Below are 16,210 nucleotides of genomic sequence, written 5' to 3'. Positions count from 1 at the left end.
ACTTCCTGCAGCCCACCTTAGCCCTGCAAATACTATTCTGTCTAAGTGCCCTTTTATTCAACACACACTTCAAAAGTCACTCTCTTCGAACTGTTTCTAACTCAAACCAGAGGGGATCATCCATAAACATCGCGTCTTTACCAATGCCGTTCCTGTTTATCACATCATATTGTAACTACTTGCTTACATGACTGTCACCCCCACATTGCTGCGACCAGCAGTGCTAACTTATTCATCCCATTCTCCATAGAGTGACACACAGTGGGTGGTGGATAAAGATCAGTATGAATTGGTACCGTGCTTTCAAGTTAGGATGACTCACCCATTATTCAGGATATGTGCCTGTATATGAACTTGCCTCAGACAGCCTTGCTTTTTGTTTTGGTTATTGGTATTTTTCCTGCTTACATTCATCTGTGAACTATAAAACCAGTTGATCGACACAAAGTTTAAGTTCTGTCAAAGGTAGCAGTGGGCAGGCTCGGAAAGAAGGCCTGAGTGCTCCCACTGAAAGTCAAAGAGTTGAGTTGAACTTCTAGTGCACAAACTCTGTGATGTCGATCTGGTCTTCACAGCTGTGTGCCAGGTCGATGAAGTTTCTGGGTAAAATGATCTAAACGTAAACTTCCTCAACAGAAAGTAAACTGTGTTTGAGCACAGGCACAGCTTAAAGGCAAACTGCTTTATTCACGGCATCCTGTATTTGTCTGCTCAGGACAATTCTGTCCAGAGGCTGATCTGTATCACTACTGTCAAATTTTAAACACAGAGCCTACAGCCGAGTTCAAAACACAGCGTGGTTCTTATACAGTTTTGTGAGACACTAATAGATTAGACCTTCACTTGCAGAATGAAGGCTAGTTTCCTGTGCAAATACTGTGGACCTATATCTATCACCCCGTTGGAGGCCATCATGGGCTAATTTCATTTAACAGTTTTCAGAGTGGGATCTCAGGGTCCCTGGTTGGGAAGGAGGTCTCCAAGGCCCTTCCAAGAGATCCAAGAGGACACAACTGTTTTCATAATACAAAGATACAGGTTGCCTTGTTCACTTGTATTCTGTCTTGAGTGTACAGTGGAGTTTTCCAGAGCTGCGTGACCCAGGAGGACATCCCCACTCTGACAGCTAATGGAATGCGTGCTTGCACGGTTTTGTCTTTTAACACTTTCTCAGTTCTAACATCTGATACAGTAATTATTGACAGATAAAGCCCAAATAAGCAAAAGCTCTTTGGGGGGTCTTCAATAAATGTTAGTTTTAATTTTGTCCTGAGACGGTCCAGAGGAAAGGCTGAAATATATGGACTGCGTTCTGTACCAACTGCTGCAGAGATACCTTCAAATCACAACTAATTGAGTCCTTCATTTAATCCTCAAAATCACCCCACTAGGGGGGTAACTTTAGGATCCCCGCTTCATGCATGAGGAAATGGGGGCTGCGTGTATAGGTATTAGGCCCTGTGTACACACATATCCAGTTACTAAGTGTCAGAGCCAGTCCCAGCTACATAATGTATCTAAGTGTCAGAGCCAGTCCCAGCTACATAATGTATCTGGGGTCCAAAGCAAAATGAAAATGTAGGAACCCTTGCTCAAAAATTATTAACAAAGATTTTCCAATTAAAGAAACAATCCCATTTACCAGCACATCAAAAAGAATAAAATACCTAGGAATAAACCTACCTAAGGAGGTAAAAGACCTGTACAGAAAACTGTAAGACACTGATGAAAGAAATCAAAGATGACACAAAGAGATGGAGAGCTATATACCACGTTCTTGGACTGGAAGAATCAGTATTGTCAAAATGACTATACGACCCAAAGCAATGTACAGATAAGTGCAATCCCTATCAAATTACCAACGGCATTTTTCACAAAACTAGAACAAATAATCTTAAAACGTGTATGGAGACACAGGAGACCCCAAATAGCCAAAGCAATCTTAAGAAAGAAAAACGGAGCTGGAGGAAGCAGGGTCCCTGACTTCAGACTATACTACAATGCAACAGTAATCAAGACAATACGGTACTGGCACTGAAACAGAAATATCGATCAATGGAACAGGATAGAAAGCCCAGAGATAAACCCACGCACCTATGGTCAACTAATCTATGACAGAGGTGGCAAGGATATAAAATGGAGAAAAGACAGTCTCTTCAGTAAGTGGTGCTGGGAAAACTGGACAGCTACATGTAAAAGAATGAAATTAGAACACTCCCTAACACCATACACAAAAATAAACTCCAAATGGATTAAAGACCTAAATGTAAGGCCGGATACTATAAATCTCTTAAAGGAAAACATAGGCAACACACTCTCTGACATAAATCACAGCAAGATCTTTTTTGATCCACCTCCTAGAGTAATGGAAATGAAAACAAAAATAAACACACGAGACCTAATGAAACTTCAAAGCTTTTGCACAGCAAAGGAAACCATAAGCAAAACGAAAAGACTACCCTCAGAATGGGAGAAAATATTTGCAAATTAAGCACCTGACAGTGGATTAATCTCCAAGATATACAAGCAGCTCATGCAACTCAATATCAAAAAAGCACACAACCCAATCCAAAAATGGGCAAAAGACCCAAATAGACATCTCTCCAAAGAAGATATACGGATTGCCAACAAACACATGAAAGGATGCTCAACATCACTAATCGTTAGAGAAATGCAAATCAAAACTACAATGAGGTACCACCTCACACCGGTCAGAATGGCCATCAGAAAGTCTACAGATGATAAGTGCTGGAGAGCGTGTGGAGAAAAGGGAACCCTCTGCACTGTTGGTGGGAATGTAAATTGGTGCCACCGTTATGGAGAACAGTATGGAGGTTCCTTAAGAAACTAAAAATAGAGCTACCATAGGATCCAGCAATCCCACTCCTGGGCATATATGTCCAGAGAAAACCATGGTTCAAACGGAAACATGCACCCCAGTGTTCACTGCAGCACTGTTTACAATAGCCACAACATGGAAGCAACCTAAACGTCAACAGATGAATGGATCAAGAAGATCTGGTACATATATACAATGGAATATACTCATCCACTAAAAAGAAGGAAATAATGCCATTTGCAGCAACGTGGATGGACCTGGAGATGACCATACTAAGTGAACTAAGTCAGAGAGAGAAAGACAAATATCATATGATATCGCTTCTATGCAGAATCTAAAAAAAAGATACAAATTAACTTATTTACAAAACAGAAACAGACTCAGACTTTGAAAACAAACTTATAGTTACCTAAGGGTAAAGGTGGGGGGGAGGGATAAATTGGAATTAAAATATACACATTACAATATATAAAATAGATAACCAACAAGGACTTACTGTATAGCACAGGGAACTATACCTAATATTCCGTAAGAACCTAAATGGGAAAAGAATTTGGAAAAGAACATATACATGTATACGTATAACTGAATCACTTGACGGCACCCCCTGAAACTAACACGACGCTGTAAATTAACTATACTCCAATATAAAATAAAAATTAAAAAAGTTTTTTTCCAGATGGCAACACCAGAGCGTTAAACTAAGAAGTTTAGTTTACGCAGGACCCTCCTAAGTAGGGGACCCATCAAAGCACAAGGCCCAACACAGCAGCACAGGGGGCAAGCCAGGAAGCTGGCACTGGCTATAGTTAAATCCAGATCTGTCTAATCCCACTGGTTAACACTGCCTCCCACTGGTTTTCATAGTAAGCACCCCTGTCCCTTGTGTCTTCGGACTGTGTTTTGTTTTCTGTACTTTCGCATTCACTTCCAAAGTTTTAATTTCTTAAAGTTCTGTGGTTTTGTGCTGCCATTATTCCCCAGGATTAATGGATACTGAAGCTTTAGCTCTCTTTTCCTTCCTGCCGTAATGATTTTGAAGGGAAGCTTCACTTCCTTCATAGTGACAGGGTTGGTTATGATTTTTTTTTTTTTTTTTTTTTTTTTTTTTTTTTTTTTTTTACGGTATGCGGGCCTCTCACTGTTGTGGCCTCTCCCGTTGCGGAGCACAGGCTCGGGACGCGCAGGCTCAGCGGCCATGGCTCACGGGCCCAGCCGCTCCGCAGCATGTGGGATCTTCCCGGACAGGGGCACGAACCCGTGTCCCCTGCATCGACAGGCGGACTCTCAACCACTGCACCACCAGGGAAGCCCGGTTATGATTTTTAAAACAACATCGTAAGAGCAAAACAACAATAACTGTAATTAATATGAAGTAGTAAAAAGTGTAATTAAATGGCCATAAGTATTATACACACTGATGATGCAAGGAACCCCAGCGTGTCTTAAAATGAATATAGACAGAGCCACCTGAAAACATTACTGAATGTCGGGAACTTAAAGCACTTTCATTTCTTTGAGGCACAGACAGGGGAAGATGAAAATACATTTTAACAGCATAGCACTAGTTAAAGAAGTATTGCTCTCAATGGGGCCCTTTGAGAAAGTGGCAAACAAACTATCAAAACCAGTGAATTTATACAGTATTCTTGTTTTAGCTAAGTTATAAGCCAGATACAGAAGTTCTAACATCGGTCTAAGGGTGTGATCCATGGAGAGAGAAAAAAGATGAAAGAGGAAGAAATTAATAGCTGAAAAAAAAAATAATGGCTGAGATTCTCTAAGAACTGAATAAAGGGATGAGTTCTTAAAACCAATTATCAGGATACAATGAACAATAACATTCAGAGAGAAGATCTGAATACCATAATTAACAAGGCTGATCTAATAGTGACATATAAAAAGTATGTGCCCCATCGACAGATGAATGGGGTAAAGAAGATGTGGTACATATATACAATGGAATATTACTCAGCTATAAGAAAGAATGAAATAATGCCATTTGCAGTAACATGGATAGACCTAGAGATTATCATACTAAGTCAGTCAGACAGAGAAAGACAAATACCATATGATAATCACTTATGTGGAATCTAAGATATGGCACAAATGCACCTATCTACAAAACAGAAACAGACTCACAGACACAGAGATCGGACTTGTGGTTGCCAGGGGGAAGAGGGGGAAGGAGAGGGATGGACTGGGAGTTTGGGGTTGGTACATGCAAACAATTATATACAGAATGGATTCACAACAAGTGCCTACTGTACAGCACAGGGACCTACATCCAGTCTCCCGGGATAAGTCATAATGGAAAAGAATATATATTTTTTAATGTATTTACACATGTGTGTAACTGAGTCACTTTGCTGTACCGCAGAGACTGGCACAACACTGTAAATCAACTAAACTTCAATAAAATAAACAGAATTTAGAAATAAACATTTCTAAAATTAAATACATAAATAAATACATATTAAAAGTATGTACCCAAGAGAGACCATATAGTCTCTTCAAACACAAATAGTTTATTTATAATTACTGATCATAAATGGAACTTTCATATATTCCAAAAAACTGATATCATACAAGGCCACGTTCATTAATTATAATGCATTAAATTAGAAACCAACAATGAAATGAGACCCCAAATTCTTATACCCAGACACTGAAGTCCTTATGGCTAGAATTAGAGATAATTGATGGTTTAAAGAGGTAATGAAAACAGAAATTACGGACTCCTAAAACTAAATGATAATGAAGGCACTGCATTTCAAAACCTGATAGGATATATACTCAGAGAAAACAATGTAGAGCCTAAGCCTCATTTATTGGAGAAAAATTTTTAAATAAGCTTTCAACTTGAGAAGCCAGAAAAAGAACCAAATGAATCCACAAAAAGTACAAGGAATTAAAAGAAAAGCAAACAGTAATGAAATGGGGGCAAGGAGGAGATAGACTTCATTGCTTAAATTTTACTAACAAGAGACACAACTTTGGAAATTGGTGAAAAAAAGAAGGTATAATTTATCATTGGGAAGAAAAAAATATCTACCATTTATCTGTAGTTCTCAAATGTTTTAAAAATTGTTAATTTACATAGGTGTGATAAAACCTTATCTTTTAGAGTTTTATGCTAAATTATTAATGAATAAAATCCCGGGGGTTTGCTTCAAAATACATGGGGAGGAAATTGACATGAAACAACACCAGCTATGAGCTGATGATTGTTTCAGTTTAGTGATGGTGCAGTGAGGGTTACTATGCCCTGTATACATTTGATATTTTCTTTGATAAAAGGTTAAAAACAAGAAGTATATTAAAGGAAATGAAATAAACATTTAAAACTATTTATAACTCTATACCAATAAATTTTTAAGCCTATCTAATCATAGTAAATGCTATTTAGTGAACACAATGTACCAGTCAGTCTCTGTTCTGAGCCATTGACATGTATCAGCTCAAATATAAGCTCTAGTCTCCCAAACTATGAGACCTTGGCCAGTTGCTTCCCCTGGATGTGCCTTGTTTCTTCAACCTCAAAATGGGGATACTAGTAGTACCTGTAGTACTGGGTTATTCTGACAATTAAGTTAACACATGTAAAGTACTTATAAGAGAGCCTGGCACAGAGTTGTCAACCCGTTAAGGCCCACTAAGTTTTGACCAGTCTACATTTGAACAACAGCACACAGAGAGAACATTTAATGTAACCTTGATTAAGAAGACAAACAAGGCTAGCATCAGAATGGAACAGTATAAGCCAATGTTACTTACTTGAATATGGGTACAAAGGTCTAAAAAAAGTACTGTCAGAAACCCAGTGTGTCTAAGAAAAGTACTGTCAAAAACCCAGTGTGTTATAGTAAAAGAATTATATACGTCATGAAAAAGATTTATCTTAGGAATATAGAGCTGCTTAAATGGTACCAAAAATTGCTCTCAGTGAATTCAGAACATTATTAAAGGAATTTTTTAAAATCAATAGATATTCAGAAACATACAATAAAATAACAGCCATTCATAATCCCCCTCCCCAAAAGAAAACACTCTTAGCAAACGAAAAGTCAAAAGCATTCTCTTTAACTTGATAAAGGTTACTTCCCAGAAGCCTATAGCAAATATTTTTATTTAATATTAAAAAATTAGAAGCTTTACCCTTAAAGAACACAATAAGACACCTCTTCACAATGTCAGAATACAAAACTATTGTATCCTAGCCAATACAGTAAAAGCAAAAGATGTAAGAAGTATAAAAGAAAGGGACAAGTGGCATTGCGAGCAGATAAAGATGTATCCAACTTCCTAGAGAATGCACAGATTATTAGAACTTAAAAAGAGTTCTGCATGGCTGGATACAAGTTCACCACGTGAAAATCAGTAACTTTCCTATATATCAACTGAAACCAAATTACTGTCGCAAAAAGAGGCCATTCTTCGGAGTAACAGAAACTACCTAGGATTTACCCTAAAATGAAATTGGCAAAAGACTACGTAGAAAACCGTAAAATCTAACTGAAAACTATAAAAGACCTGAATAAATGGAGAAAAGACATCGTGTTCATGAACAGAAAAACTCAGAGATGTTAATTTCCTCAGCTTTATCTGTATATTCTGTGCAGCCTAACCAAAATCCCAACAAAACTTTCTGTGTTCCTTGACAGCCCAGTATCAATCAACATGAAACAGGATGGGATGCGGTAGAAGCGTAGAGGCACATGGAAACGAGTGTACAAGTGAAAAATGAAAATATGTATGTTTGAAGCACTAAAAGTGAAACAATAAATACAGAGGCAGTCAAGACTATTGTGCAAACTTGCTTTATCAGGTATCAAGAGTTACTAAAAACCTATGGGAATTTAAACGAATGTGGGGAAATACAGTATAAAAAAAACAGACAAGCAGATTAAAGGGCCAAAATAGAGAGTTCAGAAATAGGCCTGCATATGTGAGAATTTAGACGATTAAAAAGGCAGCTCAAATCAATGAGGAAACATGAGACAATTCCATAAAAAATGCTGGCACAGAGGGAGCAAAGACTGCTGCCATGTCCTGCATGTCCTGCCCGCTGCAGTCTGCTGCATACAGTGGCGTGTCGCTCCAGGACCTTGCTTCAGACATGTAAGCTCCCCCCATCCATTAAACCATCGGTGTCTCTGTTGCTGACTCGGGCTCTTTCTTTGATCTTGAGGCCGGGCAAGTACAGGGCCTGCAGGCCTGTAGCGTGCAGCCCAAAACCGTACACTCAGGTAATCTGTCAGTGTAGCAGGCATCAAGCCCATACGTGGAAAGTGAAAGAAAGAGTATGTGTGAGATGGAAAAGATTCAGAAAAGGCTGAACATGTTTATGGAGCATAGAAGACTAGATATCTAGGTATAGTTGGATTGCCAGATATATTAGGAGGTTACTGAGTTTTGTGATTCTGTATTTAGATGAGGATCAGTATTCTAATCATGTGCTTCATCTGAAGCAGCCACTGAATAGGGAACAATTTTGAGTCCCTGGGATTGGTGTCTCGATCAGGAGATACAGTAAGAGGTCAGCCAGACTTAGGAATCATTTGTCTTAATAAATATAGGTTTAAATAAGTAAATGGGGATGAAATTAGGCTAGGCAGTAGGAATGAGGAATGTTAGGGGCTGATGGTTGGAAAGTGGGGAATGGAATACTGGATTCCCATGTGGTAGGAGAGCTTGTACATGGGGAGTGATCCTGTGAATGAGCTGGAAGTAGACAATGTTGTGGTTTCTGGATGTGGTCTCTGATAATTGATTTTATAGGTCACATTCATGGTGAAAGCTAAGTGTGGTTTGTATCCCTAAAGATGACCATTTTTGTAAATGTTAGGTTGGAAAACAAAGCAAAATTTGCACTATAGTTGTGGCACTGTCTAACCATGGAATTTTGTGCTATTATTCCTTCTGAAACTCTGTTCACATTATTTGTTAAATAAACCAAATCAGCACATTTTAAAATGGGTATTAATAAAGCAAATAAATACATGTTTAAAAAATGCTGGCACAAGTGGTTATCCATTGGAAAAATAACTAAATTCAGACCCCTACCTTACATCAAAACAAGAATAAGATTCCAATGAATTAGACAATTACATGTAAAAAAAAAAAAAAGTAGAAAAATATAGGAGAATATTTTTGAAATACTAGGGTAAAGAAAGCATTAACAAGATTCCAAAAAAGCTAAAGATTGATAAATTTGATTATATCTAAACTACATTTCAGCATTAACAGAAACAACCACAAACAATGCTAAGAGAAAGTAGAGACTGAAAAAACTACTTGCAACACGTACTGCAGATGATATAAAAGAGACATACCCAATAGAAAAATGGCCAAAGTATATTAATAGGCAGTTTCAGAAGAGGAAATACAGATGGGTCAGTAAACATAGAAAGATATTCAACTCCCCTGGCAACCAAGGAAATGCAAATTAAACCAACAGCAAGATTCAAGTTTTCACACATCAGACTGGCAAAAGCCAAACTTTAAAATGATGAGGAGAAACTAGTATTCTCTGGCTGGGAGGAGTATGGACAGGTAACAACACGTGGGAGAGAAATACCGCAGTGTCTTTAAAACTAAACGGGCATACCTGTGACCTAGCTCTTCTCCTCACGGTAAGGTGCTACTCTGTACTACTCTGCTATGTGCACAAGGCACAAACGAGCTAAATGTCCATCCATGGGGAAGTGAGGACATCCGGTATGCATGCAGCAGACGAAATAATGAGCCGGATCGACATGTACTGATACCCTTAAATCTAGGAAGGCTGTACCTAAGTGCATAACAGTTTTTCCCTTAGACAGATTACCTCTGAAATTGGGGTGGTGGTTAGGGAGATGTTGGCTTTATTTGCATTACAGAAGTAAAAACATGTGTACTGTTTTAATTTCGTGTAAGAATTTAGAAACAATATTTAATAGTTATTAACAGAACAGTGGACACAGGGCATCTAAATTCTAGTCTCATTTCTGCCACCAACCAGCAACACCTCCCTGAACAATTCATTTAATCCATCTGTTTTCTCATCATTAATATGGAAACTATGTGCCACACAGGTTCCTGTAAAAACTGAAGATGCCAACCTGGCCTGATGAAAAAGTCTGCTACCCTTCTAAGCCTTTTTTGGGCCTGTGTGTGAAGCAAAGAGAACCATATTTTTCCAAGAATTTTATAGAAGGTGCTCATACTTGGAAACTTCCCCTTCAGTGCCAAAACTAATTACTAAATATGAAACTCATTTTGGAAATTCTCTGACTGCATTTTGAGCCACATATTTCCATTTTTATTCATATTCTGGAAGTTCAATTTAGCCCTTCGGGATTGTTAAAAAAATGTTTTCCAGAGCCTTTCACCACTTTGTACTTGTCTCATAGCCTCTAGTTAAAATTCTCGTATTATTTTTCCTACTATATCACCCAGCTTGTCCCCGACATCAGATCTTCTTACAGCCCTCCCAAGTCTAATTTTGAACTTCTAACTTCATACTAGACATCAAGCTAAACATCTGGTAAGCCTGTCTTGAGAGATGTCACATTCAGAAACAAATGTCACCTTTATGCTAACCTCTAAATCTCTGCCCTCGTCCAGCATTTCACTCATTTTTGTGTTCTAGAGTAGATATCAATACAGTCTACCTAGCTTCTACGGAAATAGGTGATGGTAATTTTGTTCCAATATATTCTGTCCTTTAGTGAATCTGAAATAGCTTTTTTTTTGCCTTCCCAAGGTACGGTGCAGTTTCCGCAGGAATGCTGTGTGCCCTCACCACCCTGTCCCAGCAACTGGAGAATGAAAATGCTGTGGATGTGTTCCAGGTTGCAAAAATGATCAATCTGATGAGGCCTGGAGTATTCACAGACATTGTAAGTACTTTGCTCATTTGTGAAACTTGTACATCATTTGAAACTCAGCCTCACCCTTCAGAACAGTGGTTCTGATTGGGGGTGACTTTGCCCCCCAGGGAATGTTGGGCAATGTCTGGAGACCTTTTTTGGTTGTCACAACCAGAGACGGGGTTAAGTGAGTAGAGCCCAGGGAGGCTGCTAAACATCCTGCAACGCCTAAGACAGCCCTCCACAATAAAGAGTTAGCTGGCCCACATGTCCAAAGGGCTGAGGTTGAGAAACTCTGCTTTCTAGAATATAGTATCCTCTGATTATAAAATATGGATATCCTATTATCTTAGTGGACTTTCAACACCGAGAATTCATTCCAAGGTAACAGGGATCAAAAGGACATGAAGAAGGTGTAGGTCTTGATTATAAAGGATTCAAGAGATTATTTTTTAAGTGTCTGAACTAGCAGAGACATAATTCCTGTTTCTCTAGTATAGTTTTCACATTTACATTTTTAGTCAGTATTTCCACCTGAGATGAAATAAATGATTGAGCTGCTCTTTGGCTCAAAAAACTGTCTCCCTCTTGTTTTCCAGGAACAATACCAGTTTGTCTACAAAGCAATGCTCAGCTTGGTCAGCACTAAAGAAAACGGAAATGGTCCCATGACAGTGGACAAAAATGGTGCTGTTCTCATGGCAGATGAATCGGACCCTGCCGAGAGCATGGAATCTCTAGTGTGAGCAGAATCCTGAAAGGGCGCTTAATTTGTAAAACTTCTGAAGACTGAGAACTTTTTTGAGGCCTTTTTCTGCCAGACTCTACGTTATACAATAACCCGGTTACTTTTTTACACTGATAAAAAGTTTTGATATTTATTTTTTGCCATTTTATGTCTTAATGGTATCCTACTGAGCATTTGCACCTCTGTTCATTTCACACAGTGAAACGCGGTTTTACCTAGTTTGCACTATCTGATCAGTGTTACTGCCTATAATCTAATACTAAAGCAAACCCCGATGTGACATTCCGTGACAGCACACATGCTACTTTTTAATTCAGTACAGTGAAGGTCTTTGTTATGACAGTGAATCTTGGTTTTTTTAATCATTACTATTATTGTTGCTAAAGCAGTTGCATTCTACTAGCAGGCAATGCTGTACTTTTCCTCAGTTCTCCTCTTCTATTTTTTCAAGGCACCGTTCGATACTGTATGCCTTCTGCAGTTTAATGGAGTGGATGAGCACTGTTTTCTTTTAAAGAATAGCAGGTGTGGGGAAGCTACTCTGAAGGTCTATCAAACCTCATGGCCTTGAAACAGTTTCATTTATGATGGTGAAGATAGACAGCCATTAAGAAATTAGAAGGATTGAGTTGTTTCATGTGAACATCACTTATTAGTTACAAAGTTATATTCATAGCTTAAAAAGAATGCCCAATTGTGTCAAAATAAAAGATATCTCTGTATTACAGTTTTCACAGTAGCTATGTGGACGGTGTGTGTTGTTTCCATTTTGACTCTCTGAAATAGCTACACCCCAAAATCAGGGCCATCTTTTACCAAAGAGAGATGGCAATATTTTATATAACTCCAGTTATGAATCCCTTTAGTGAATCGCCATTAATGCTTCATGGTTTATAAAAGCATACCTCATGGCAGGTGGAATAGTGAAAATCTTTGCAGGTGTGTAATTTTGAAACTAGTCCTCTAAAATATTCCTATTACTCCTATAGCAATCTAATAAAAACTACCTATATAGCTAACATTCTTACATTCTTTTCTTTCCTTTTTTTGCCAAATGTTTCATGATAAATCTCAGAATTACATGCATTCTTCTACTTAGGATTAAACTGAAAATACTGTATTAGCAAAAGTCTTTGGGGCTATCTAGATTCCCACACGTGGATAAACCTGATTTGGAGAGAGAAAATTAGAATCTTGAGTGAAAGGTGATAGTGACATTTTCAAACAGTTTTTTAAAATAGGAGGCAGCTTTGTATGCTTTTGTGTAGTTTAGCCTCAAGAACAGATAAAAAGAGACTGCTCATCGTGACACAGAGCCCAAGGAAGTAATTTCTTGGAGCCATATTCACCCTGCTGTACATCATGGGAAAATTAGGAGCATTAATAAGAAATTTCAGTTCCGTTATTTAGAAAAATAGGCTACTTACTGAGATCTGTTTCTTCGACTGCACATTTGCTCTTGAGGGATGGCTTCTGTCAGAAGTGAAACCATCACCAGAACTGGGCCTATTAAGAAGAAAAGGGTTTTGGTTATTTTTTATGTCAATGAACTTCAACCAAAAGTCCATACTGGCTATTATCATACCATCTGGATAGGCATTAAAACATTCATGATAATCAGCCTTGAGATTCTGTTTATCTTGAGTTGGGTTTCTATGAAGTTTGTCAGAGTGGACCTGAAGGAGCAAAGCTACTAAGGAGAGAGAGGCTACAGGACTAGCCCAGGATTTCTAACACATAGGCCAGGTCAACGGAGTTTTCATGAACTACATAACTTGCCAGGGTTCATCTCGTCTTTTCATCACGTAGATTCAGCCACACCAAACAGTCCACCGTTCACGAACTGTGTGGGCTAGGTTGAGAAAAGATGTACAAGTGAGCCGCGTTTGCTAAGCTGCATGTGCTAGAGGACACAGACACCTTTACCGCCTCTCTGCTCCCATCAGAGGTGACACAGGGAAGCTCTGCCTAACACTTAAGAAAAAAAGCTTTAACACAGGAACACTACAGTTGCCGGCTGGCTGAGGGAAATCAGTAAGGGAAAGGTTTCACATCGTGGCAAGAGCTGGATCATTTTACTCAAGTAGGTTCCTCTAGTTGTACAGAGTATTGATATGAGCTAATTCTTCTCAGTAGATGGTACAGTGGACTTGACTTTCAGAAGTAACATTCAAGTTGGGGTTCATGGTCCTGCTGTCATTTTTTCTTAACAAAAGTAAACACTGGTTACAAGACACATGGCAAGTATTCCCTTCTGTGCTATTACAGAGGGCTCAATTCATGGAATGCATACCCTCCAATTCTGTGACCATCTCTTCCAGGGGTATCAGAATCATGATAAAAGAGAGAGAGCTAGTAAATACAATAGAAACATTACAAGGATGGCTTAGAAGTTCTCTGTGAGCAATTGTATGTCTGTAGCGGTCTTGAACCAAAGTCTACAAATCCCGACACACTGAACTATGAGCAAATGCTATTTGCCCATCTTGCCAAAGTGGTCCAAACACACTTCACTGAGGATAGTTATATTCAGCCGCTCCTCACTTTGACCATGGAGTGTATCCTCACTATTATTCTTCATCTGTTATTGGCAAATATATGCTTGCATCTTTCCAGAGGCAAAGATGGTGTTCTCTTTGAGACATAAGCACATTGCTTAACTACATAGCAAGGTTATTACCACTTGCACTCAGGAGGAAAGGAAATAGCTATTGCAAATTAATCTGTGCTATGTTATAAAAGTAAGCTTTGGGGAGTGTATGAATTTAGCTCTAGGTAAGCAGAATGCACACATCATTCAAAACTGAATTGCAAAGATCAGAACAAGTGGCCATGCTGGACATCAGAAAAAACACACCTTATTGCCATCAAGAGGACTCGTTCCTTCATCTAAAAGCCACAATATCATCTTTCATATTTAAAAAAAAAGTTTCCTTCCGAAATTCAAGATGATTAAAATTAGGTGGATTGGTTTTCCTAATGTTTATGTCTTGGTGCTTTTAGAGTCTATCTCGAGTTGAAAAGTCCAGCAAGGTCAGAGAGGGTTATGGCATTTAAGGTCTGGCTGTTGCAGTTTTTAGCCCAGAGTGACATACTGAAATCAGCAAATAACCTTAATTACTTTATAATGACACAGCACAACTGCCTTGGTGTGAATTTTTTCTTAAATGCATATACACTGTATTTAAAAAATAAAATATAGATACCAATTTACCAAAGATACATACTACTAATTCTAAGCAAAAAATTTAAAAAAGAAACCCAAACTCATCATAATTTAAGAGATAATAATCAAAATGTAGTTTGTCTTAAGAATTTAGCAGTTATACTGGAAAATGCATTTTCAACTGCTATGTCCTAAAGTTTATGTTCAAATGGTGCCAGTGAATTTTTATATGAAGGGAAAATGCCTGCCTTTTTTTTTTTTTTTTTTCCAACAGCTGTAATTTCACTTACCCCTTTGCGCTTGCCCTTAGTTGCCACTTAACATACAATATTGGCTTTACTTATCTCTAGAAAGAAGGCATGCTACAAATAGGAAGGAATTGTAATAATGATATTTGGCCTCTACTTTGTCTTAGCTGTTAAACTGTTTTTAGTATTTTTGTTAAATATTTGCAAAGGGAAGCATTTTCTACAGAGGATAATTAATTTCAAGAAAAATATCTTGAGTTTTAAGAAATAAACATCTCCAGAAAAGGAGACAGCCGATTTTATAAAATGTCGCAACTCTCCAACATTTGGGGTAGTGACTCCTTTTTTGTTAGGACATTTGAAACTAGAAAGCAGCCATTGTTTCTAAAAAAAAAAAAAAATTCAGCCTTCATGTTGATTCATGTCTCTTTCACTTCATTTTGAAATAGCTAAAATCATTAAAACTGTAAATATTTTGTTGCTTGGATAAGCATCTTCTGAGAACTTTGTATCTATGGTATATAATCATAGAATTTTATATTTTCATATAAAGCTAATTTTTTTCTAGTTTCAACTCTGTCATAGTTTTTTTGTTTTTTTTTTTTTCCTTTGTGGTGGATAATGTGAATTCAACTTTCTGTGTATTGAAGTGGCAAGAACCATCTCTGCATTCCAAAAGAATCCAACATGTGTTATTTCTTTGAGGAAGTGATTGTGAAAGTTGGGTTTTCTTTTTTAATTTCATTGACCATTTGTGCAATAGGAATTAGACATAATTAGTCACTGAATACAGTCGTTGCATTGACCCATTTGGGAAAAGTGGTTTTTTTGGTTTTTTAATTTGTTCGGGGGGTTTTGTAACCTGAAATTTTCCCCTTTTTTCTTCTGTTTAAAACTATATCAAATCATTCTATTATAGTGTTATTTAATATGTAAATTGTATTGCTATACATAAAATAAAGTATGGTTTTTGATGTATTCATTAGTGCTGAGCATTTCTATGAAAATATCTACATCCAATAAAATCAGATTACTCATTTCTCTTAATAGATCACATTTATACCCACAGACCCTTGGTCTTCGTTTTCATGGCAGTAAAATGATTATTAGGAGCCATTTTACATAGGCAGAAAACCAGAAGTGTCTTTTCTGAGTTCCTCCTGCTTTAGAGTAAACAGTGACAACACTGTAACTGCATGTTGAGTCAAACTTTATTCGCTTTATGAGTCTGCTGCTAAGTTATAAGCAGAATTATTATTTTCTCCAGTGTATCAACTAGATTTGTAGCAAGTTCTCCCTCTTAATTTTTACTGTGTAGGATGAAGGATATCTCTTGGCAAGACTTTGGGAGGATCT

General features: G+C 37.8%; 1 protein-coding gene across 3 annotated transcripts in view; it reads left to right on the top strand.

The window, feature by feature from the left end:
- Positions 1-15,832, top strand: part of PTPRG (protein tyrosine phosphatase receptor type G) — a 731,192-nt gene extending 715,360 nt beyond the window's left edge. For all 3 annotated transcript variants that reach the window (XM_032648680.1, XM_032648681.1, XM_032648679.1), the window contains 2 exons: positions 10,587-10,722; positions 11,292-15,832. In XM_032648680.1, the coding sequence (XP_032504571.1) occupies positions 10,587-10,722; positions 11,292-11,438 (283 nt within the window). In that variant the 3' untranslated portion in view covers positions 11,439-15,832. The remainder of the gene's footprint in view (positions 1-10,586; positions 10,723-11,291) is intronic.
- Positions 15,833-16,210: the final 378 nt, after the last annotated feature.

This window comes from Phocoena sinus, chromosome 11, assembly GCF_008692025.1.
Source record: "Phocoena sinus isolate mPhoSin1 chromosome 11, mPhoSin1.pri, whole genome shotgun sequence".
NCBI classification, from domain to species: Eukaryota; Metazoa; Chordata; class Mammalia; order Artiodactyla; family Phocoenidae; genus Phocoena; species Phocoena sinus.
Note: the sequence above shows the minus strand (reverse complement) of the source record. Positions and strands in the feature narration are given on the sequence as shown.